The 26317-nt window shown below is 36.0% G+C and overlaps 1 protein-coding gene and 1 non-coding gene across 9 annotated transcripts in view; one reads left to right on the top strand and one right to left on the bottom strand.

Annotated features, from left to right (window-relative positions):
• The window catches only part of Kat6b (lysine acetyltransferase 6B), a 180306-nt gene that overhangs the window by 61431 nt on the left and 92558 nt on the right, over window positions 1–26317 (bottom strand). For all 8 annotated transcript variants that reach the window (XM_074079216.1, XM_020175024.2, XM_074079217.1 and 5 more), the window contains one exon: window positions 2680–2788. In XM_074079216.1, the coding sequence (XP_073935317.1) occupies window positions 2680–2788 (109 nt within the window). The remainder of the gene's footprint in view (window positions 1–2679; window positions 2789–26317) is intronic.
• LOC141425150 (U6 spliceosomal RNA) lies at window positions 25018–25124 on the top strand. Its single transcript, XR_012450242.1, has one exon. It is a non-coding gene; the product is annotated as a U6 spliceosomal RNA (small nuclear RNA).

The following is a 26317-nucleotide window of genomic DNA, read 5'->3' as shown; positions in this document are numbered from 1 at the left end:
CTGAAGACAGATAAGACTAGCTGATAAGATAACCCCAACCGAAGAAATCCTCTAGACAGTATCCTCAAGCTATTCTTCCTACTTGTTGGAAGAGAAAACAGACAGTACTTTTGAAAAGAAAAAAATAAACACTGCACCCGCATGCCCTTAGCCTGACCCTGAAAAAGTATGAGTGAAAGGTGAGAAGCTTTCAAAGGAACAAAATTTTCAGTGACCTCAAAGTGTAAAGGAGATCAGACCTCTCCCCTTGGCAGGTCTTCAATATAGAACAGATGAAGAGAGATTGATTACATCAGAAAGTCAGATCTACCTGTTTAGAATTACGCCTTGATACCCTGTGAGGAAGGCCTTGAAGTTATGATCCAGAAGATAATGATCTTGGATTCCTTACCAGCTTAACTAAGTGTATCACCAGAGGTAAGGAAATACGTGAAGGGAACTTTTCTTCCCACATTTATCTGTAATCTGTCTAGGTGCCCAGATAAATAGATACTAAATAAATAAAACAGTGGAAGATGTTTTAAAGTACCAACTTAAAATCACAACAGTAGATGAGAAAATACCACTAAATTGATCAAGCAGTTATAAAAAAGGAATAATTCATTCAGAATGAGCCTCGGGAGAAAACCCAAAAGATAACTGGAGAGTCAGAATTGATGAGTGAAGCACAGAATGGGGAGATTGTGGGGTTGAAATTTATTAAACTGAACATACAGATAATGTTTCTGTGCCCTTTTGTCACTATCCATGATACCATAGTCAGGTAAAAGAATTTTAATGAATCTGTAAAGCCCATCAAAAAGACTGTCGGAATTCATTTTTCAAGCAGGGTTTGAAATGTCTTATTTCGAAGGCTCTCCCCTCCTACTCAGGTCCTGAAAGCTACTGAACTGCAAAGGGCCTATTATCAGGCTAAACCTTTGCATGAAAAATAAGAACCATTACACAACACTGTCAGTCCTCAGTATGGAATAGTACCTCTATCCAACTATCAAGCAATTGTCATAAATGGTGATAAAATTTTAAATTACTTGCAGCAATCAAGGACAACAGTATCAAACATGTCAAATCATAACAATGGAGGACATTTATGGTATATTTACCATAGTTCATGCAGATCCTTTCCTAGGCTGTTTACTTGTGTTCTCTCATTTGATTCCCATGAAACCCAAGAGGTAGGTCCTTTTACTATCCCCAATTCTCTAATGAGGAAAATCAGGCTTGAAATGGTTAAGGTGAGGAACTGGGTTAAGGCTGGCTTCTGAGTCTCCTCTTAACCACTATACTACATGACTTCCTAAATGGAATTTAAAGGGTGCTTTCCCTCCCTCCCTTCCTTTCTTCTTTTCTTTCTTTTGTGGTATTAGGGATTGAATGCAAGCGCTCCTTGGCTAGGTTTATTTCTTTTTTTAACGTAACTATAACTAGAGAAATACTCAGTCATGAATTTATTTTTTGGTGCTAGGGATCCATCTCAGGGTCTTGTGCATGCTAGTCAAGCAATTTACCGGATGATAAACATCCCAGCCCTTGGTCACAAATTTTAAAATAAAATTTTGAGGAAAAAAGTTTCAGTAGGCTGGGAAAAAAAAAAAAACCACTGAAGATTAACACAAAATTTTTTAAAATCTTGGACTGTGGGTATAACTTAATAGTATAGTATATGTTTAGCATGTGTGAAAACCTGGGTTCAATCCCTATCACCCACAAAAGAAAACAAAACAAACAAATAAACAAACAATGTATATAATAACTAACACTCCATCTGTTGGGGTGTATATAATCTAAGCAAATACTACCTACTTAACAAAAAGAAGACTACCCAGTAAAATAAACTTTTAAAACGTAAGCACAATTTGCTTTTAAATTTCCATTACAAAACTGGAGGCAAAATCTTAAAATCTTAAGCTGAGAAAAAGGCAGAGGTGACACCTACTTAGAGGCAGATGGGGCTCTATAATTTATCCACTGCCCAGGGTTCCTTGATTTCCTTAGGAGTCATACAGAGCTGGGCAGTAATATTACATTTCACCAGTAGGTGTCATGACCTGAAACACTATAGAATCCTGTAGAGTATCTGAGACTTCAGGTTACAGGAAACAAAAATGATTCTAGTAGTGTTGAACTTGAAAGCTTAAATTTCTGGACCAGGCATGCCTGTATAGATCTCAGATACTTAGGAAGCTAAGGTGGAGGATCACTTGAGAGGAGGAGTGAATTCAGCCTTGGTAACACAGAAGATACCATCTCAAAAACAAAACAAAAACAAATTAAAAAAAAAAACTCAAGCATGGTGATCCACACCTGAAATCCCAGTAGGAAGAGCCTTGGTTCGAAGTCAACTTGACTATGTAGCAAGACCCTTTCTCAAGAAACAAACAAAAAGTCTCTACCCTGAGTATACCTACTACACATAAGTTTCTATACTGAACTATCAATATGGTATGAAGTAGAAGATTGACATAACTATTTAGAATTATATGAATATATAAAATATCTATTTCAGTGCTAATACATTTTTTCTGTCTACATGCATTTACTTTTTACCTTAAAAACCTATCCCTGTTACCAAATAATTGTTTTAAATAACAAACAATATATAGTTTTAAGAGAGATGAGCAGCATAAAAGTATGATAGTGGGAAATCATTATATAAAACATATAAAAAATACAACTTACCACTACTGCCACAATCTGCACAAGACAGAAGTTCTTCTGGCTTCTTTTCACGATTTGATTCTTTAGTTCCCAAACAGAAGCTACATATTGGAATGGGATCAGCACGGGGCTATGACACAATTAAAATTAAAAAACGAACTGTTAGCTTTCATTTCAAAATTTGAAACAAAGCATTAAAATCAAAAGCTTCTTATCTACTTCTTGAATAAAGAAAATCTGCTGAACTAGATATTCAAATCAGCATTTTCTTAAAAATTATCAAAAAATACTTGATTGTATTATCTGAATAACATATTTTAAGTATAGCACATAAGATCCAAAAGTAACTTTTATTAAATGAAATGTAAGACCTTTAGAGATTATATGGCCATCTGAAAAGGACATTATTAAAGATTCATTTGAAACTAACTGTTCCCATAATATATATGCCTATAATAAATTTATTCATATACTCAGGATTATAGTCCATGAATGTCACCTACTTAAATCAGATTATCTAACTAAATTTTATCAAATGTTATAATGCAGGTTACCGTTATTCACTGATTAAGTATTGGGCATAAAATGTTTATGTTTTTAAGTGACATATTAACAGAGATCAGCAAGAACTAAAATTCTGTGGGACCACTTAAAAAGATCAAATTTAGACCATTAACAAGGCCTTTCTGGCATGCAGGTCTTCAAAAAGGAAACCACACCACACCAGAGCACACAAAGCAGATGAACCTTCAATCCCACTTTATAAAAGAAAAAACAAACATCTGATTAACCCCAAACACCCTTTAGCTCTCATTATGGAAACTGCTTTTAACAATGTACATTACTATAATGCTAGTATTCTCATCCATGTGAATATACTAATCTATGCCTAGAGATCTGGTCACATTATTTTGAATAGCCAAAACTATAAAAACTAAAATTTTATCCATATTCCAAGCCTTTACACATGTAGTCTGCTAGCTATCTGAATGTTACTATGATGTCTTCATATTTGAATCTCATGAATCGAAAATTCAGGGCAAGAAAAACCCAACATAATCAGAAATGTTTTTAAATGTAAATCAAAAACACAATTTTTCTAAGTCTAATTCTCTAAGTATACATTGGCATAGAATAAACATAATTTGTTCAGCTATTCAGTCCCAAATGTCTGATACATTGCCTGGTTCACAGTAGGCATTCAAAATATATTTGCTAACTGAATAAATAAAGAAGCATATGCTAGTTTTAAAAAAAATAAACTTCATCTCAAAATAATATTTCAAGTGCTTATAATGATTCCAACAAATGTCTTGGTTCCTTGTGACAACATGTCATCAAAATCAAGAATTCATCTTATGACCAAGCATTCAAAAATTGTTTAATGACTGTTAATTTCATCTTACAATATGAGTGCTCATTATCTTGCCCTTATTTTCAGCTTAATTTGTTCTATTAATATGCATAGGCTTTATTTTCTGAGGTAGCTATGCAAATATATTTTTGTAGCCTCAGTTAAAAAAGCACAGCGTAAAACATTCTGCACTAGAAAAACCAAAAAAAAAGACAAGCTACAATAAATTGGTCACTGACTCCAGCCACAGTTTTTTAAATGCCAGATAATCAGCACTGCATAATTATGGATCCATAGTTATTACTTGCAACTGCTCAACTGCAGTACCTTGGGAACACTTTTGTTCCTTTAAATAGCAATTAAAAGAACAATCTGGTTTTAAAGTGACAACATTCCCCTGACAGATTCTAGCTAAAATGCAGCCCCTGTACTAATGGGATTCCTGCTTTCATTTGATAGAACATTCAAGCCATTGCCGCCATCCTTGCAGTGATAAATAATTTACAAAATGTTACGTATCATTCATGCAATGAAACAAATCCAAATATGTAGTCCCATTTTTCTTTCCCAGATGAATTTTCAGTTGAAAAAGAGACATGGCCATCAGCCAGCATTCATACTCATTTTTTGTTTTTAACTAAGGTAACACAAAGGACAAAGGTTGCTAGTAGTTCATGGCCAGAAAGACTGATGTCCCACACTCCGCCCAATAATAGAAAGCATAGATGCTATCACTTCACACTATATCCAAGTGAACCCACCATACTGATGGATGCTTACAACCATTTATTTTAAGGATAACTGTATCACAATACTCTAGAAAACTACGGCATTATACAGAAATGCCTACCCTGCTGAATTATTGATAATTCAAAGCACTTTTTGCTAACCTCAATGTAGCCAATTCTAATTAATTTTAAAAAATTGTCACTTCTATGAAATGAAACTTTTACAGCAATTCATGTAAATGGGTCACAGAATTATGACAATTCACTATTCTCAACCAGACTACATATAAACTGTTTAAAAAATAATCCCTGGTAATAAAGTAAAATGGATTGCAATCAGAAAGAGGTCTGAGCAAATAGCAATTTGATTCCACAAAAATCTACTACAGACAAGTGATATTTAAGAGGTTTGACAACACTTATGACCGGTCTAAAGATAAAAACAATCAGCACACTCTGGTCTGGAAGCACCTCTTCTGTGGCTCCCATATCATGGCCCTGGGGCAGCTGTGAGGCTAGAGCCCCTCTTTCACAAGCTTGTTTAACCATCTTAACCATCTTGCCGGGTATGTGCATTACCCCCATTTTAGGGAGGAAGTTGAGGACTTGATAGGTTAGATAACTCCTCTGATGTTGTGCAGGTTCAAGTGAGAAGCTAAGACACAAACAAGTCTGAATTCACCTTTGCTATTCCCTTTCCACTTCTCTCTAGAAAACCAAATGGTTAAGTTATTTTTCCATCAGGTGCATAGCTATTTAGTAATGGGCTCAGAATCTCTTCATCCAATTTCTCCCATGACCAATAGCATACATTTCAAGAACTACTAAAAAGGTAGGCAGTATATGCCATATTGGGTAATTTATGACAGCAGGGGAAAGGTACCTCTACAATGAAGAAATCTAGTGGACGCTTCAGTAACCAATATGGGACAACCTAATATCATGTGCCAATTGCTGCCTTGAAGGACTTGGCATTGACTATCTAGTACTCTTGGTGAATCTAGTAAGGAAACAATCAGGCAAATCCAAATGGGAAGATATTCTATTAAAAAAAAAAAAAATTTACCTGGAATCTTCAAAAAATGTCAATGACACGCAAGACCCTAAAAGGACCAATTCAGGTGACTAAAGTAGCATGAAAACCAAACACAATTCCTGATCTTTGGTTGGATTCTGGGTTTTTAAAAAACAGTCACAAGTATAAAGGACATTAACAGGATAAACAGGAGGAATGTGCACTAAATACTAGATAATATGTAAGCCAGATAAAATACAAATTTCTCGAGTGAACATACTGTGATTATGTAAGACAATGTCTTTGTTCATCAGATATTTAGAAGTGCCATATTGAATATAACTCTAAAATGATTCAGACAAACAAAACAAAACAAAACCCTAAGTGTGCTTATATGTCACTATGCAGAAAAGGAGAGAGAAAGGAAATGTTGCAAAATGTTAAGTTAGTGAATCTATGTAAAAGATACCCGGGCATCCGTTATCTTATCATCCGTTATCTTACCTCTCCATTTTCAAACAAAAGATTCCAAGGAAGGGGAATGAAATTGTCACCCCTATTCCTCCTCTCAAAAGAGGTCTACAATGAATTATTATATATTTGGATTATAAACATTTATAAAACAAAAGTATCTCTATCCAATTACTCTGTCCTGATTCACAGGACAGAGGAACATATTAATCTACAGAACAGGGAGATGTTAGTATGAAAGCCCAGAGGACCTATGACCCAGTTTCCTCAACAAATAAATTAAAAAGGAGACAGAGGGAGCAAGTGAGCAAGAAATAGACATGGAAGAACCAAACAGATTAAGAGAAACATAAAAGAGTGCCAGGCAATCACAATGTGTGGGTTTTATCTTGATATGATTCAAAGTGTAAAACAGAACATTATGATCTAGTGAAGAAACTAGGGCTATTTAGATTTAAAAAGACAGTGTGGAGGGGGCAGTTGGGTGTCTTTATCCAAGGACAAGCTTCCAAAGCACAAAACCTGGACCAATAGAGGTATGATAGGGTGATGTTCCCACAGAGCTGTCTAGTAACAGAACGAGTTATTCATCACTCTCCTATGCCACTTTTTTCCTTGAAATTGTAATAAATGATAGGTAACATAAAATTTACCATTTCAACATTTAGTGGCATTAAGTACATTCATTCAATGTGGAGAGATCACTGGCTCTTTCCAGATCCAGTATTTTAATAGTTACGTGGTTCGATAATCTCTAAGGCCCTTCCCAGCTCTAATTTTTTATTGTGCTTGAGGAAACATTCTTTAAATTGAGGACAATGTATTATTGAGCAGCTTTATTTTTGTTCCTAATCTGAAGGAAATAACAAGTTTGTTATTCTTGTTAGTCCAAGTAACTGAAAAAAAAAAAAGAAAAAAAGGAAGCCCATGACCAGAGAAGAGACAGAGATATCAAAGTTCACATCTTCTTCTGACAATGACACAAAAAGGACCATTTCTATAGTCTGTGTTCACAGTGATCAGGAATATATATCCCTCTTTCCATAATTCCCAATAGATCTGCTTCAGCTTTCTTCCTCCCTTCCTTTCTTCCTTCCCTCCCTCCCTCCTTCCCTCCACTTGAGTCATGTCCCAACCTACAGGTTTCTGAAAGGATTAGAAAACTAACCATTTAGGTATGTACAACTGTTATAAATGTAGCAACTCAGCACTTTTCATTCACACATTCAGACTGACATCCTGGTAAGATCTAGATTTAAAATTCTGCTCTCTGAGCCTCAGGTTTTTGCATTTGTAAAAGGATATGAGAATATCCTCGTTGTCCAGCTCTAGGGTTGCTAAAAGTTCAAATGTGAGTGTAAAGTACCTTACAAACTATAAAGTTGGATACAAATATTGCTATAATTATTACAAAGTTTATATTGGCTATGAAAACAAAAGACAAAAACCCACCAAATGAACTGTTTTGAGTTTAGAATTCTCTATATGCTAGGTGTAGTGACTCATGCCTGTAATCCTAGCTATTTGGGAGGCTGAGATCATGAAGATAATGGTTCAAGGTCAATCCAGGCAAAAAGTTTGTGAGACCTCTATCTCAATCAATGCCTGAGTGCAGCGGTTATCCCAGTTAGGTGGAGAAGCAAAAAGATCATGGTCCAGGCCTGCCCAGGTATAAAGTGAGACACTATCTCAAAAAATAACCAATGCAAAACAGAGCTGGCTGAGTGACTCAAGTGGTAGAGTGCTACCTAGCAAGCATGACCCAGAGTTCAGCTCCCAGAATTCCCCTCCCCTCACCCCATCCCCGCCCAAAGACTGATTATCTGAGCCCCTGGGATGGATATTAATCTTACAGAAAGTTTTAAAAGAATAAATTAATCAGGGAGTACAGAAGCAGGGTAGAAAATGCCTCAACAGAGAGCCAAAAGGCCTATTACTGTTTAATAAAAGGATAACTCCTAAAGTAAAAGGAGAAAACAGATGTCAAAGTGGAAGAGCATAAACAAATATAAAATCTTTTTTAACAGCCAATTAGTAAAAGCACTTTATTTTCCTCTTGTATTTGCTTTATATCTTGCTTTATTCCAGAATGTAAAAAGACTAGGCTATTTGTTTTTAAACATTTTTGCGGTCAAGTGTCATCTGATTTCCTTCTTCTAATCTAATTCAACATTAAAAAAAATCAGAAACCAAGAGTGCTGGAACAACTCTAGGTATATGTTTCACTTTAACAGGAGAAAGGTCCTCAACAAATCACTTCCACCACAGCCCCTCTCCTGTCCATGAGACAGACACTTCTCTCAAACCCCAAGGATCCTAACACCTAGGGCAGGGATGAAGCCACCATTTTACAAATATGGCAGGAATGGCCTTAAGGTAATAGGAATAAAATTTATCAGTAAGCATATGTCAATTACAATTAATACATATAAAATCTTAAATGAACGATACTATAAAAAATCAAATATAAAACCCTTAACACCTGAGTATCAATCAATTCATTATTCAAGAACATCTACATTTGAGCTCAGATGACTAGTTTGTTCTCTAATTCCAAATTAAGTTGTGTGAAAACTCTTTTGGGATCTCTTTAATTTGTGACTTATTCTAACACTATGCTGAAATTTGAAGTTCACGTAATGCCTTCCTGCTCACCACGATGCTTTGCCCAAGTGTTTCACTATTGCTGAACATAAGCCCTATAAGGCAAGGCCCAACAGCTCCCTCTATCTCCATTTTACAGTTAAATATTTCCCTATGGTCACATGACTATGAAGGCAGAGGGATCCCAGCCCCTTGACCCCAAGCCCTTCACTTTTTTACTAGTCTGTTTTTCTTTTTTTTCCGAGCTTGATTCAGATATCACCTTATCAGAGGATCTATCCTGAGCACCTTTCTGAAACTATATGTGCTGACATGGTCTAGACCCCCCATACCTTGCTTTATTTTTCTTCATATAAAGTCATCAGCATGAGACATGTTATATACCAATTATTTATTTTGCTTCTCTTACCTAGCTATAACTTCCAGCATGAAAACAAAGTTTTCATTGCACATTTGTTGAATAAATGAACAAATAAATAAAGTTTAATTCAACAGGTCCCTACATATCGACTATTACCATTTTTCATGTATATCCTAATTGTTACAAACATACAGGCTTAGCAACTATCAATAGCAGTGGGTTCTATCACTAGAACCCACTTATTTTAGCATATATAATGAATGACATTATGATTGCTATATAATTGCCAGTACCAAAAATTTTAAAAATCAGCTCGGAGGAAAGTTATCTACCTGCTACTAAGTTAACCATTAGAACGTGCTCAAAAATACTCACTATAGATAAGGCATGGTGGCTCATTCCTATAATACCAGGTACTTTGGAGGTACAGATAAGGAGGAACATGATTTAAGTCCAAACTTTAGGGCAAAAGTTTGTGAGATTCCATTTCAATCAATGAGCTGAGAGACGTGGCAGCATCTGTGATCCAAGCTAAGCAGAAAGGCTGTTAAATAGGAAGACTGCAGTGTGATACTGGGCCCCTGCAAAAACATGACACCTTACCTGAAAAATAAAAACGGGCTGGGGGCATGGCTCAAGAGGTGCACCTGCCTAGGAAGCACCCAAGACACCAACAAACCGCCTTAAACTGTTGCACGAAATAGAAAGGGAAAGAAAACTGCCTAACACATTTTATGAAGCCAGTATTACACTTATCCCAAAACCAGGCAAAGACACCTCCAAAAAGGAGAACTATAGGCCAATCTCCTTAATGAACATTGATGCAAAAATCCTCAACAAAATAATGGCAAACCATATTCAACAACACATCAAAAAGACCATTCACCACGACCATGTAGGCTTCATCTCAGGAATGCAGGGGTGGTTCAACATATGAAAATCAATAAACGTAATAAACCACATTAACAGAAGCAAAGACAAAAACCACCTGATCATTTCAATAGATCAGAAAAAGCCTTTGATAAGATCCAACACCATTTCATGATAAAAGCTCTAAGAAAACTAGGAATAGAAGCAAAGTACCTCAACATTATAAAAGCTATATATGACAAACCTACAGCCAGCATTATACTTAATGGAGAAAAACTGAAACCATTCCCTCTAAAATCAGGAACCAGACAAGGATGCCCACTAGCTCCACTTCTATTCAACATAGTACTGAAATTCCCAGCCAGAGCAATTAGGCAAGAAGAAGGAACAAAAGGATACAAATAGGTAAAGAAACTGTCAAAATATCCCTATTTGCAGATGATATGATCCTATACCTTAAAGACCCAAAAAACTCTATTCAAAAGCTCCTAGACACCATCAATAGCTATAGCAAGGTAAAAGAATATAAAATCAACACAGAAAAATCATTAGCATTTCTATATAAAAATAATGAACAAATTGAGAAAGAATATATGAAAACAATTCCATTTACAATAGCCTCAAAAAAAATCAAATACCTAGGTGTAAACCTAACAAAAGATGTGAACAACCTCTACAAGGAAAACTACAAACTTCTGAAGAAAGAGACTGAGGAAGGCTATAGAAAGTGGAGAGATCTTCCATGCTCATGGATTGGTAAAATCAACATAGCAAAAATGTCTATACTCCCAAAAAGTAATCTACATGGTTAATGCAATTCCCATCAAAATTCCAATGACATTCATTAAAGAGACTGAAAAATCGACCGTTAAATTTATATGGAAACACAAGAGGTCACGAATAGCCAAGGCAATACTCAGTCAAAAGAACAATGCTGGAGGTATCACGATACCCGACTTTAACTATATTACAAAACAATAACAAAAAAAACGGCATGGTACTGGCACAAAAACAGACATGAAGACCAGTGGAACAGAAGAGAGGACCCAGATATGAAGCCACACAACTATAACCAACTTGTCCTTGACAAAGGCCCTAAAAATATATGATAGAGAAAAGACAGCCTCTTCAACAAAAACTGCTGGGAACACTGGTTAGCCGTCTGCAAAAAACTGAAACTAGATCCATGTATATCACTCTATACCAATATTAACTCAAAATGGATCCAGGATCTTAATATCAGACCCCAAACTCTAAAGTTGGTACAGGAAAGAGTAGGAAATACTCTGGAATTAATAGATATAGGTAAGAACTTTCTCAATGGAACCCCAGCAGCACAGCAACTAAGAGACAGCATAGATAAATGGGATTTCATAAAACTAAAAAGCTTCTGCTCAACAAAAGAAATGGTCTCTAAACTGAAGAGAACACCCACAGAGGGGGAGAAAATATTTGTCAGCTACACATCAAAGGACTGATATAACCAGAATATATAGGGAACTTAAAAAACTAAATTCTCCCAAAATTAAGGAACCAATAAAGAAATGGGCAAGTGAACTAAACAGAACTTTCTCAAAAGAAGAAATTCAAATGGCCAAAAAACACATGAAAAAATGTTCACCATCTCTAGCAATAAAGGAAATGCAAATTAAAACCACACTAAGATTCCACCTCACCCCTGTTAGAATAGCCATCATTAGCAACACCAACAACAGGTGTTGGCGAGGATGCGGGGGAAAAAGGAACCCTCTTACACTGCTGGTGGGAATGCAAACTAGTACAAACCATTCTGAAGAAAATTTGGAGGCTACTTAAAAAGCTAAACATTGATCTACCATTTGATCCAGCAATACCACTCTTGGGGATATACCCAAAAGAATGTGACACAGGTTACTCCAGAGGCACCTGCACACCCATGTTTATTGCAGCACTATTCACAATAGCCAAGTTATGGAAACAGCCAAGATGCCCCACTACTGACGAATGGATTAAGAAAATATGGTATTTATACACAACGGAATTTTATGTAGCCATGAAGAAGAACGAAATGTTATCATTCGCTGGTAAATGGATGGAATTGGAGAACATCATTTTGAGTGAGGTCAGCCTGGCCCAAAAGACCAAAAATCGTATGTTCTCCGTCATATGCAAACACAAGTGGATTGGACTTTGATCACATGATAAAGTGAGAGCACACAAGGGAGGTGTGAGGATAGGTAAGACACCTAAAAAACTAGATAGCATTTGTTGCCCTCAATGCAGAGAAACTAAAGCAGATACCTTAAAGCAACTGAGGCCAATAGGAGAAGGGGACCAGGAACTACAGAAAAGGTTAGTTCAAGAAGAATTAACTTAGAAGGTAACACACATGTATAGGAAATCAATGCAAGTCAACTCCCTGTATAGCTATCCTTATCTCAAATAGCAAAAACCCCTGGTCCTTCCTATTATTGCTGATACTCTCTCTTCAACAAAATTAGAGATAAGGGCAAAATAGTTTCTGCCGGGTAGCGAGGGGTAAGGAGTGGGGGAAGGGAGGGAGTTGGGGGGGGTGGAGAAATGGCCCAATCATTGTATGCACATATGAATAAAATAATAATTTTTTAAAAAGACACCAACAAAAAAAGAAGAAGAAGGAAGAGGAGGAGGAGGAGGAGGAGCGGCGGAAGGAAGGAAGGAAGAAAGGAAGGAAGGAAGACACTACAGATTACATAAGATAGATTTGGAGCTATGACAACCTCCCCACACCTCTTTTCCCTCTTGAGAAAGAGTACTAGTAAAAAAGCAAAGCAGAATAAAGCCAAGATGAAAATACTCCAATGAGAGTAACAAAATAATAAGAGCATAGATATGTTCAATGTACTTTAAAAATATTTTACAAACTTTGGTATGTTACTACTGGCAAAGAATTATTGGACTGAAGATGTGGCTCAAGCAATAAAGCACTTGCTTTGCAAGCACGAAGCCCTGAGTTCAAACCTCAGTACCCCCCCCCAAAAAAAATGGAGATCAACATTTATTGTTTGCAACTTTACAAGTGACAGCACCATGGCAACAGAGGTTGGAAACGCTCCTGTTGTTTTAAGAACTTATTAGCATCTTCTTTTTTTTTTTTTTTTTGTCACTTCAGCACTGTATTTGACACTACCTAATGAACAACTAGACTTCATTTCCTGCCACTTACTCAAGCTGGTGTCTGTAGGAACAGATCAAGCCCACTCCTAGTTAGGCTACAGAGCATGCACACTCATGATTTTCCTCTACAGCAATGCACTTAGCATGTGGGCTTCGGGAACACTAACTATAAAAGTGGGGACGTCCTGTAATGATCTAAATGGTCTTATTTTTCCTAAGCATTATCTCATTCTCGTGGGCATCTGCAGTAACTGTGGCCAGTGTAGCCACTCTTCAGTGAAGGAGGCTTGGTGCCCAGCACACCTCAGGGTGGAACAGAACTCTGTTCACAACACGCTGTTGCCATTTTCTCTCTACATTCATGTATTCTTCTGTTTTATTCTAAACTGATTCTTGCAATTCCATCATGAACCGAGATATCAGCAGGCCAGGTAGTTTGTTCCAGAAGATAACTGAAGCTATACTTACTATAAGATGTTACACAGACAACAATTTAATCACAATTTTATTCTCCCTGTATAGATTCTCATTGTGTCACCTCCCTGCTCATTATACTTCTCTGTGGGTAATTGGTTCTGCAAGAGAGCACTGTATCATCCCCACTGGCCCTGTGGATTGAGTTTCTTTATTACTCTGAGTAGAAGGGTTTACTATTGTTAACGTATGGAGATCTTGAATGTGACAACTGTATTTTACTTTGTCACAGTGATGAAGGTTCTCAGTATTTTGAGTGACATTAAGTATATAAAACCAACAAAACAAAAATACTTAAAAGCTTCCCTACATATATTCATAATACATCCCTTCATTTTTAGTTTATTGAAATCATTTAGAATCCCACCCCCCAAAAAAAAAACTATCAATGACCACATACTACTGGGAAATTCCCACAATCAAAAGCCAACTCAGAACGCTGAAGCAATAAAAGTCTAGCCACGTAGGAACGAGAAGCTAGGAGACTTTCTAAGAACATCACCATGATTATCAATTGTGTAGTTAATTGAAATGCTCACACTGTATCCTCTAGTCTAGAACTTGTTCTAATTAGGCAGGTGTACCATTTATAAGAATGCTGATTAAGGAAAGTGATTCTATTGGAAGGGAACAAATCTAATCCCATGCACTGCAGTTAACAATAGCCTCTCTCTCTCTCATGAAGCCTACACATTTGGGAAAAAAAAAAAAAAGGCAATGAAACAATTAGTCTCCCTAGGGCCTTCAATTTCTTATCTGGACAGGGAATTGGCTTTTAAGATTGCATCTGAAAGTCCTCCACCCCTGCCTGCCATTACAAACTGCAGATATTGCATTTATCTTCTTAAGAGGGATCAAAGTCTGATTCAACACAGCTGGAAATTCAACACATCGTTACAGGAAGTCTGTTTAGGATTTACAAACTATTCTCTTTGGCAAGCATGATACAATATTAGAAATACAAACCCTACATTTATATTATATTAGCAACATAAACTTTAGATTTAGAAAAAGTATTTTCAAACCAACTTGCATTCGAGTGTCACAAATCTTTAGTTTTTCCTTTTAAAAAAAAATTTACACGGTATCTTTCAAGTGATTTATAGCCTCAGTATTTGAGAAAACTTTACTAAAGCAGGCCCAGATTTTGACACCATTATTTCTTTAAAAATAAGAAAACTAACAGAGTTGTAAATAGAATTTCTATATTAAAAATGGCAAGAAAAACCAGAGAAACAGGAAACTCTGGTGCTAAAATTTGAAAATGTAATGGGTGCTGTTGGTAGAAATTCTGTATCATAATTCATCTATATGACTTAGGAATTTTTCCCAAGTAAGGTCAGAGCACAGTGGTAATGGATAGGAGAGGCATAACAACAACAGACAAGAAACCAAACAATGGCTGCTTCCTGGGAGAGCTGCACATCAGCCAGAAGGACAGCTGGCTTCTGCATTGCTCCAAGGCATCCATTTTAATCTAGAAATGGTGCCTATAACCCTGTCTAGGCACAATGTGAAGTGAACACAGACATTCTCCTTATCAATCCTGCCAAAGAGAAATCTACACTACTCACAGGAGACACAGGCAACTCAAGCCAATCTATTAGATCCAAATGAGGAAGGAAAGCAGAGGTGAGATGTAGGTAGGTGGATATTTAGAAGCTAGAAATGCCACACATTAGTCACTTTCTCAATAATATTATCATCAACACCACCATCCTTGACAATACTCTACATTCACAGAGATTTGCATGCAGCTGAGAAACTATGTACTACTCAATACATTACTGATACTCACTCAGCACCCAAAGTGTGCCAAGCAGAAAGTAATTGGTACTCTAAGGGTTTGTCCTCTGAGAGCCAATAAAAATTGTGTAATTCCATTACCTCACTTAATTCTCAATTGCCCTGTGGGCACACAAACCATCTGGTGTACAGAATTTCCATGTCTCTGACTTTTTTGCTTTTGTTTTCCCTCATTTCCTCTGACCCTTTCAATTACAGTATTCATAAGCAGGAAGACAAGAAGACTGCTTGGATAATTGCTACCTGCCTGTCAAGAGCTCTGACCTTGTTTTTGGAGTGAAGGCCCTTTTGTGGCAGAAGTTCCAGATCCACTAATGCTTTAAGCCAGACACCATCCTAAGCCCTTACAAGAACATTATCTTATTTCCTTATATGTGAAGTCAGTAAAATTTTGAGTATTTTAAGTCAATGCTTAGTAAGTGAAGAGCTTTTTTAATGGAGATCCCTGTTTGATTTATACCACATATAGTAAAGAACTATATACTGTACACATACACATATACAGTTCACAGAGTACATATAGATGCTTGAGAAATATTTGCTAAATATGTGAATGTGGACATTATTTCTTATACTTACTACTTTTCTAAACAACGAACATAATTTTTTATATGCTTACTTAAGCATGTAAATGGTAAATAAAGAAATAACAGAATAGCACAGGCATGGGGAAAATACATATTTTAAATGCTGTCTCAGATTCTTCAAGGGATTCTGCACACAGAAAGTGAAACCCAACATAACCATGAAAAGGCAGTCAGCACCAAACTACAGGAAAAGAAAAAGCTAGAAAGTAGAGAGTAACCTCAACTTAGGTATACACAATCAAACCTTCAAACAACTAAGACAATTAAATGACAGGAATCACCACATACCGATCAGTACTAACACTTAATGTTAATGGACTTAATTCCCCCATCAAAAGGCACCTTTTGACGAAATGGATTAAAAAGGAAAATCCAACAATTTGTTGCTTATAAGAGACCCATCTCACCAACAGAAATAAGCATATGCTTAGGATGACAGGCTGGAAGAAGATTTACCAAGCCAATGGTCCCTGAAAACAGGCAGGAGTAGCAATACTTATCTCTGACAAAGTAGACTTCAAACCTACATTGATCAAACGAGATAAAGAAGGACATTCCATACTAATAAAAGGGGAAATAGACCAAAAGGACATAACAATTATCAACCTATATGCACACAATGTCAACACACCCAATTTCATCAAACATACCCTGAAGGACCTAAAAGCATATATTAACTCCAACACAGTGGTTGTGGGAGACTTTAACACCCCATTATCATCAATAGATAGGTCACCCAAACAAAAAATCAATAAAGAAATCCAAGATCTAAAATATAGAATAGATCAAATGGACCTACTTGATGTCTACAGAACATTTCATCCAACTTCTACACAATATACATTCTTCTCAGCAGCCCACGGAACCTTCTCCAAAATAGATCATATCCTAGGACACAAAGCCAGCCTCAGCAAATATAATAAAATAGAAATTATACCCTACATTCTATCTGATCACAATGCAATAAAACTAGAACTCAACAACAAAAGTAAAGACAAAAAACATGCAAACAGCTGGAAACTGAATAAGTCATTGCTTAATGAACAGTGGGTCATGGATGAAATAAAAGAGGCAATTAAAAACTTCCTGGAAGACAATGAAAATGAAAACACAACCTACCAGAACCTATGGGACACAGCAAAGGCAGTCCTGAGAGGAAAGTTTATAGCCATGAGTGCATATAGTAAAAAGACTGAAAGATCCAAAATCAATGACCTAATGATACATCTTAAAACTCCTAGAAAAACAAGGACAAGCAAATCCCAAAACAAATAGAAGGAGAAAAATAATAAAAATAAGAGCTGAAATAAACGAAATAGAAACCAAAAAAACCATACAAAGAATTAATGAAACAAAAAGTTGGTTCTTTGAAAAAATAAACAAGATCGACAGACCCCTGACAAACCTGACTAAAATGAGGAGAGAAAAAAACCCAGATTAGTAGAATTAGGAATGCAAAAGGGGAGATAACAACACACACCATGGAACTCCAGGAAATCATCAGAGACCATTTTAAGAACCTATATTCAAATAAATTCAAAAATCTTAAAGCAGTGGACAGATTTCTAGATACATATGATCATCCAAAACTGAACCAAAAGGATATTAATCACGTGAATAGATCAATAACACAAAAAGAAACTGAAGAGGCAATCAAGAGTCTCCCCAAAAAGAAAAGTCCAGGACCTGATGGATTCTCTGCTGAATTCTATCAGACCTTTAAAGAAGAACTGACACTAACCCTCCTTAAACTGTTCCACAAAATAGAAAGGGAAAGAAAACTGTGAGGTTAGCCTGGCCCAAAAGACCAAATATAGTATGTTCTCCCTCATATGCAGACATTAGATCAAGGGCAAAAACAACTAGGGGATTGGACTTTGATCACATGATAAAGCGAGAGCACACAAGGGAGGTATGAGGATAGGTAAGACACCTAAAAAACTAGGTAGCATTTGTTGCCCTCAACGCAGAGAAACTAAAGCAGATACTTTAAAGCAACTGAGGCCAATAGGAGAAGGGGACTAGGAACTACAGAAAAGGTTAGATGAGAAAGAATTAACCTAAAAGGTAACACACATGCACAGGAAATTAATGTGAGTCAATGCCCTGTATAGCTATCCTTATCTCAATTAGCAAAAACCCTTGGTCCTTCCTATTATTGCTTATACTCTCTCTTCAACAAAATTAGAGATAAGGGCAAAATAGTTTCTGCTGGGTAGTGAGGAGGTGGGGGGGGGGCGGTTAGGGAGGGGGGTGGGGGAAGTGGGGCAGAAATGACCCAAACATTGTATGCACATATGAATAAAATAAAAATTAAAAATAAATAAATAAATGCTGTCTCACTTAGAACTTGCACATCCAACCATTTACATTTTTCAATTTTAGTAAAATACAATAAAATCTACCATTTTTCAATTTTAAGTATATATTTCAGTGGCACATTCACACTGTTGTACCACTATGTACAAGTAAACCTTACACATAATAAAATGCAGAGTTTGGTGAGTTTTGAGTGAATGTGTACATTTGTAACCCAAATCCCTATCACAATGGGAATACTCTCTAACTCCTAAAAGTTCTCTCTTGCTCCTTCTCACTCAAACCATTCCTATGCTACCTGTCAAAGAATTTCTACCACCACAACTTGATTTGGTCTGTTTCAGAACTTCATATAAATAGAGCCAGAGAGTAAGAATTCTTTTGTGCAGAGTTTCTCTCACTTTCCACAGGTTTTTGAGATTCATGCATATTGTTATACACATCAGTAATTATTCTTATTACTGAATAGCATTTATTTTAAATACATAAAAAGTTGATTGGCATTTAGTTTAGGACTAAAATGAATAAAGTTGCTATGAACATTCTTATAGAACTATTTTTGTGGATATGAGTTTTTATTTCTCTAGATTAAATGATTGGGGTGTAACTGCTAGGTTGTAAGGTACATACATGTATGTTTAACCTTATTAGAAATGCCCAGCGAGACTGATGGAGAAAAGGGAAAAAATGCAAGTGGCCAATATCAGGAAGGAGACATTACTATATACCTTGAAGATGTTGAGGTAAAGGGAAATAAATATTATAAGGACCTTTGCATTGTTTACGAAACAATTTACATGAAATGGACAATTTTACTGACAGACCAAATTAACAAAACTAACACTAAGAAATACAAAATCTGAATAACCCTAAACTCATTAAGGAAAATGTCTCATAATTTAAAACTTACCTATAAAAAATTTCAGGACCAGGGAGGGGGAAAGAAAAGGATACTGAGGGATGAAGAAGATCACAAAATGAAAACCATCAAATACTGACTGAAAAAGGGGCAAGGAGGAAGGGAGGGGTAAGCTTGTTCTAAGTATACTGTATCCACGTATGCTAATTCAAAAATAAAATGAAAATAATAATAATAAAAAAAAAACAGAACTCCAGACCCAGGTGGCATTGCTGGTGAATTCCTTCATAGTTTAAGAATATAATACCAATTCTATATGATCTATTTTATATGATTTAGAGAAAGAAGAAATACTTCCCAATTAATTTTAGGAGGAAGCATACTTCTGATAGCAAAATCAGACATAAACATTCCAAGAAAGTTAAAAGGGGGGCAGGGGAGAGGTAACCAATATCCATCATGAAAATTCGATTTTTAAATTTTACTTTGAGAGAAAAAAATTACTTTTACCCAAGTGTAATTGCACTGACATGTAATTTACAAGTAATAAAATGCGCACCTTTAAAGTCTGGACAAATGCATATATCCATGTAATAATCACAATTAAGATGTAGAGCCCTTTAATCACTCCCCAAATGCTCCTGTAAGCCTGACTGCAGCTTTGTTCATTTGCAGACCCAGTAAAGCACTTGTGTGCTTTCTGTCACTATATGTTAGTTTTGTCTGTTCTAAAATTTCGTGTGAGTTTCTTATGCTCAATATGCTTCTGAGATTCACCCATGTTGCTGCATGTGTAAGTAGTTTATTCCTTTTAATGCCACATAATATCTCATATCACTATACCTCAAAATGAGTAGTCATTTACCTGATGACATGAGGTCTTTATAGTTTGGGAGCTATATGAATAGAGTCAATATGTCCATGTAAAAGTCATTTTGCACACATTTTCATTTTTCTTGGATAAATACCTGGAGTGGAATTTCTGGGTCATATGGTTAAATGTACACTTACTTTGTAAGAAACATTCAAAGTGTTTTCCACCTTTTTACATTCCCACTTGGTATTTGTCAATTGTTTAAATTTTCACCATTCTAGAGTACACGCAGGAATGTCTAGCTGTAGATTTACTTTGCATATGCTGGATGGCTAATAACATTGCACTTGTTTTACTGTGCTAGCTGGCCATTTGTGTATCTTTTACATAGTTTCTGTTAGAATCTTTTACCCATTACAATAGTTACTGTAATATATTACCAGATCCTCTTTCAGTGAAAACCTGTTGCTTCAGCTTCTGACAATGGTATGAAAGAATGGTGTGAAAAGTCGAAGTTTTCGGCTTTCACACCCTTGAGATTGCCTTGGCTATCACCCCAAGGCCATGCCCCTCCCAAGAGTGGCCCACATCCATTCAAGTGGTACAGGCTAACATTACCAAGTGATGTAGAAATATAAAGGTGTGGCCACTGTCACAGGACAACTCTGAAGGTCCAATTTACCTCCAGAGCTACCTATGGAGCCAGTGGAGGCTGTTTTTGGGCAGCATCACTGTGCAAACATCTCCCTCTGGCCAGTGCTGCTGTGTTGTCCACCACACAACATTCCTTACTAAATACCCTGCCCACAAAATTCTATCTCACCGTCTGCTTCCTAAAGAATCCAAATACCCTCTTAACTGGGATGTTAAGCTCCTCATACATACTAGGTATTTTGTATGAGTGTGTGTTTGTTATAATATACAGAATACACATAATGTTTTTCTCCCAATCTGGGGCCTTTTTTGTTTTATTAGCAATTTCTATAGAAAAACATCAGTTTTTAATTTTGTTGGAGTCTCACTGATGAATTTTCTATTTTGTGTCTAATCAAGAAATCTTTGCCTATCCCAAATTTGCAAGGTTTTATAGTGTTAGTTTTTATATTAAGGCTACGAACCAGGTATACTTTGTTTTTTGTGTATGGGGTGAAGGAGGAAGGTTATGGTTCATATTTTTCCCACAGGTATAAGCAGTTATTCCATGATGATCTATTGAAAAGATTTTCATCTTCCCATTGAATTAGTCCTAAAACTCTGTTTTTACCAAAAAAAAAAAATCAGCTATTGCTGCTTCTTTGCATTGACAAAATTTTGATAATCAGCTAGCCAATTTCTAGGAAGAAGCCTATTGGGATCTTTATTGGGATTATTTTTACTGTATCCATCAGTTTGGATCAGAATTTTGTTGAGTCTTCCAATCCGTGAGCATGGACATTTCTTTCTTTGGGTCTTTTTAAACTTACTTCAAAAATGCTTTACAGTAATTAGGGTCATATTTTTTGTATATTGCAAAAAAAATTAATTGATTGACTGATTTAGTGCTAGGGACTGAACCCAAGGCCTTATCCACACTATGTATGCCCTTTACCACTAAGATACACCATCAGTCCACTTATCCTTATGTATTTTCATATTGTTTGATATTGTTATAAATGGTATTTCAGTTTCTAAATTTCCATTGCTACTGTATAGAAGTATAATTGTTGTATTAGTATTCTTAGTATTCTGTGATCTTTCTACGTTTCTCTAGTTTTAGCAGCTTTCTTAAATATCAGAATTTTATTATAAATGATCATGTGGCCCAAAATGAAAGACAGGTTAATTTTAGGTTTTCCTCTCAATCTGCATGGCTTTTGTTTTCTTTTTCCTGCCTTACTGCACTAGCTAGAACTCCAGAATAATGCTAAATAGACATAACAGAAAGAGCATTCTTGTCGTATTTCTGACCTCAGGAATGATGTTAGCTATGACTTTTTGGATTTCTTTTATCAGGTTACTGAAGTCCCTTCTATTCCTGGTTGCTTAGTTTTTTATTATGAATGAATTTTTCTAGAATGTCTCATCCTTGCAGAATATTGAATGAACTTTTGCATTTCTAGATAAGCCCCTTCCTAGATAACTCAAAATATATTATCCTTTATGATGTATTTCTGGATTTGATTTCCTAAATTTTTAAAAAAATATGTTTTACATTTATGTCTATAAGGAATGTTCCATAGTTAGCATTTCTTCCAATATTCTTGATTAGTTTTACTGTGAGAGCAATGCTAGTTTCATAAAATGAATTGAGTTGTATTCCCTCAATCTCCTATTTTCTTTTTTTTTTTTCCTGGTTGTTTGTTGTTTGTTTTTTTTTTCTTTTATTATTCATATGTGCATACAAGGCTTGGGTCATTTCTCCCCCCTGCCCCCACCCCCTCCCTTACCACCCACTCCACCCCCTCCCTCTCCCCCCCACCCCCTCAATACCCAGCAGAAACTATTTTGCCCTTATTTCTAATTTTGTTGTAGAGAGAGTATAAGCAATAACAGGAAGGAACAAGGGTTTTTGCTGGTTGAGATAAGGATAGCTATACAGGGCATTAACTCACATTGATTTCCTGTGCATGGGTGTTACCTTCTAGGTTAATTCTTTTTGATCTAACCTTTTCTCTAGTTCCTGTTCCCCTTTTCCTATTGGCCTCAGTTGCTTTTAAGGTATCTGCTTTAGTTTCTCTGAGTTAAGGGCAACAAATGCTAGCTAATTTTTTAGGTGTCTTACCTATCCTATTTTCTTAAAAGAATTTAAATGCTTGATAGATTTCATTATAAAAGTTGTCTGCCATCTGAGTTGAGGTTTTCTTTGTTGCAAATTTTTAATTTATGAACTGAATTTCTTTAACAAATATACGGTATTCAGTTTTGTTTTGTTTTTTAAAGTGTGCATTACTTGGTTCTCATGTCATCAGAATGGCCCCATTTATTAGCACAAACTTGCTCATAAAACTGCCTTTCTTCTTTCCTGCCTTTGTGTTGCTCTCCCATTCCTGGTATTGTTAATTGGTGTCTCTCTTCCTTTCTTTGTGAAAAATACTGACTTAGAAACCTGATTTGCTATCATCTCTGTCATTATCATAATTATCCTAATTCAAACAGAAAGAGCTATGCAACTATTAAAATCATTAATCCCTTTTCATGGGATATACAGGGTATTCACACTCAACCCTGATGCCACAAATACATCACTCCTAGAAGTTGACAGTGCATGAATAACAGCTGGTGTTTTAGTAGAAGAATCCTATGAAGAATTGGTTCTATATACAGTGATTTTTAGCCAGGTAGGAACATCAGAATCACTTAAAAAAAAAAAAAAGTGGGCTGATGGAGTGGTTCAAGTGGTAGGGAACCTGTGTAGTAAGCATGAGGCCCTGAGTTCAAGCCTTTGTACCACACCCACCCCCCCCACACACACACACAAAGTACCTAAACCACACCCACAGATGTTTTTCATTGAGTCTGGGATTGATATGAACATCTTAATTTTTCAAAGCTTCAAGGAAGATCCTGACATTCCCAGCTCAAGAATCACAGCTCTGAATGATTAGGGTATTGGGAGGTTTATGCTTAGGAGTGTGTAAGAAGTGAACACAAGTGAGTAAGGCTGCCAAGAATTCATTGTCTATCTTTAATAACTGTGGGTCTGAGGACCCTGGAGACATAAGTGAATTTATGAACATTCTAAAAGTGAAAGGAAATTACACAAGTTGTATTCCTGAGCACACATGGCTTAAATCTCCTCAGTGAGAAGGCTGTTATTAATTTTGAAGTAATACATATACACTGCTTAAGAATAAAACATGCACACATAGGACTGTGGGTGTGTGGCTCAAGTAGTAAAGTTCCTGCCTAGCAAGTGTGAGGCCCTTAGTTCAAACCCTAGTGTTGCCAATTTTTTTTTTAAATCAAACAGTACAAAGATAATAGAAAATGGAAAGTTAGCCTCCCTATCATGTCTAACCCTGAGACCCTCAAATCTTTTCCCTCTCCAAAGGTAATCAATCAATGTAATCAAGCATTTGGAAGACACTTTCATTGAAAGTGAAACATAACAACTTAAAAAAAAAGAGGTATACATTATATAACCAGTTTCATTTAACAAATATTGTGATTATTATCACTCTTTTGCTTCTACAAAAAAATAAGTGCATTTGCATGTGCAAATATACCTGCAAAATAAATTCCTAGATGTGAAATTACTGGAACATAAAGATAAATAGGCATTTTAACTGTAACAGGTAAATATAATTTGACGATTTGATTGTTTAAAAATGTACCATATTTTCCTTAAACTTGTGTTTCAAATCAACTTTTAAAAAGTGGGCTCAGGACTGGGGGATGTGGCTCAGTGGTAGAGCACTTTCCTAGCATATCATGTGTGTGGAGCCCCAGGTTTCATTACCAACATTGGGAGAAACAAATAAACAGTCAAAGAATGGACTTAAAGGTCCTATTTTAAGAAAAAAAGAAGTAATTTCTCATATCCTATAGTGTGTAATTACATGAATAAAGCAATGTTTCCACAACCACCCATAATTAGTGGTTATCAAAGACCAGTGATCTCATACATTATCACAACCTTAACACTGAAGGAGCCCAATCATACAGAGCACTAAGCAAAGGATGGAGAATGCCAAACCAAAGTCGGTTCTACCCAAAGGTCATTCAGGATCAGAACATTAAGCACAACATCTTCACAATAACAGATAAAGCATGAAACATAATTATAAAGGATGTGTGTGTTATATACAGAATAAATAGTATGAATAATTTTGAAACTGTAAGCTAATAGAAAACTCTTTGTGTAAGTTGACAAATCACTGGAACTCACAATGTAATAGAATATTTTTTAACCAGTGCATAAAATTTCAGTATTCCCTTCTATATGAACATCACAGCAAAGAATTATCTGAAGAATTAACAACAGTGCTCACTTCGGCAGCACATATACTAAAATTGGAATGATACAGAGAAGATTAGCATGGCCCCTGTGCAAGGATGACACGCAAATTTGTGAAGCGTTCCATTAAAAAAAAAGGAGAGAGAATTAAGAACAATAAGACCACATAGACCTATCTATGTTAGTATATATCAGTAACATCTAACATGGGTTTTCTTCTATCTTCCCTCCCTCTTTCTTTCTCTCTAATTATATACCATATGTCTTTTTTAAGGGTCTGGCTAACATTATATTGTTGGCAGTCCATGGCTGGCAATCATGTTTAACTTATTAAGATGACTTTGGGGACGGTTAAGAGAAACATAAGACAGGCCACTGCTTTTTAAACTTTCATATGCAAACAAAACACCTGGGGACTGTGTAAAAATGCAGATTCTGATTCAGTGATTTGGGGCAGGGCCTTAAATTCTGCTTCTCTAACATGCTCTCAAGTAATACTGATGAAGTTCACCTGTGACTCACATATTCAAGTTATAAGAATACACACAAATATAATACCCAAAAACTCATATTCAACTTTGATCTGTGTTTTTACCATTTCAGTATAAGCATTTGCCAAAATGTAATAATCTTGGTGTTAGGGCCTGAAGGAAGAGATGAAATTGCCATAATAGCTAAAGTTGGTGGTAGTTGTAGTAGTTAGTAGGAATCATAGCAATAGTAGTCACAGTAATTAATTAGAAGCAGTAAACATTTAAAAACCATTTACAATGCTAAACATTTAATTAATCATTAAAATGCCAGAAGGTAGGTAGTATGACCTCCACTTTATAGGTGAGAAAACTGAAGTTAACTTTCCCAAGGGAGCCAGGCTTCAGAACTACTATATTACACTATCTCAGTTATCCAATTCACTATCACTGTATAGTTGCCTCTCAGTGTTTGTTGGGGATTGGCACCAAAATCTGTGGATGCTCAAAATGATGTAATACCTGCATATAACCAATGCACATCCGTTTGTATAGTTCAAGTAATCCCTAGATTATGTATAATATCCAATATAGTATAAACACTACATAAATATTTGTTATGTTCCATTGGTTAGGGAATAATGACAAGGAAAAAAGTCTGTACATGTTTAGACCAAATGACATTTTTCCCCAAATATTTTCTATCTGCAGTTGTTTGGCTTAAGAGATGTGGAATTTGCAGATACAAAGAGCAAACTGTATTGTTAGTAATGGGTATCATAACTTGTCAAGTTGACATGCTGAAACAGGCAACTGTTTAAAGGACTTCTTTGCTTCTAAGCTGGACTGTAAAGTA

Source organism: Castor canadensis, chromosome 7 (genome assembly GCF_047511655.1).
Source record: "Castor canadensis chromosome 7, mCasCan1.hap1v2, whole genome shotgun sequence".
Classification (NCBI taxonomy): domain Eukaryota; kingdom Metazoa; phylum Chordata; class Mammalia; order Rodentia; family Castoridae; genus Castor; species Castor canadensis.
The sequence above is the reverse complement of the archived record's forward strand: the minus strand, read 5'-3'. Positions and strand labels throughout refer to the sequence as shown.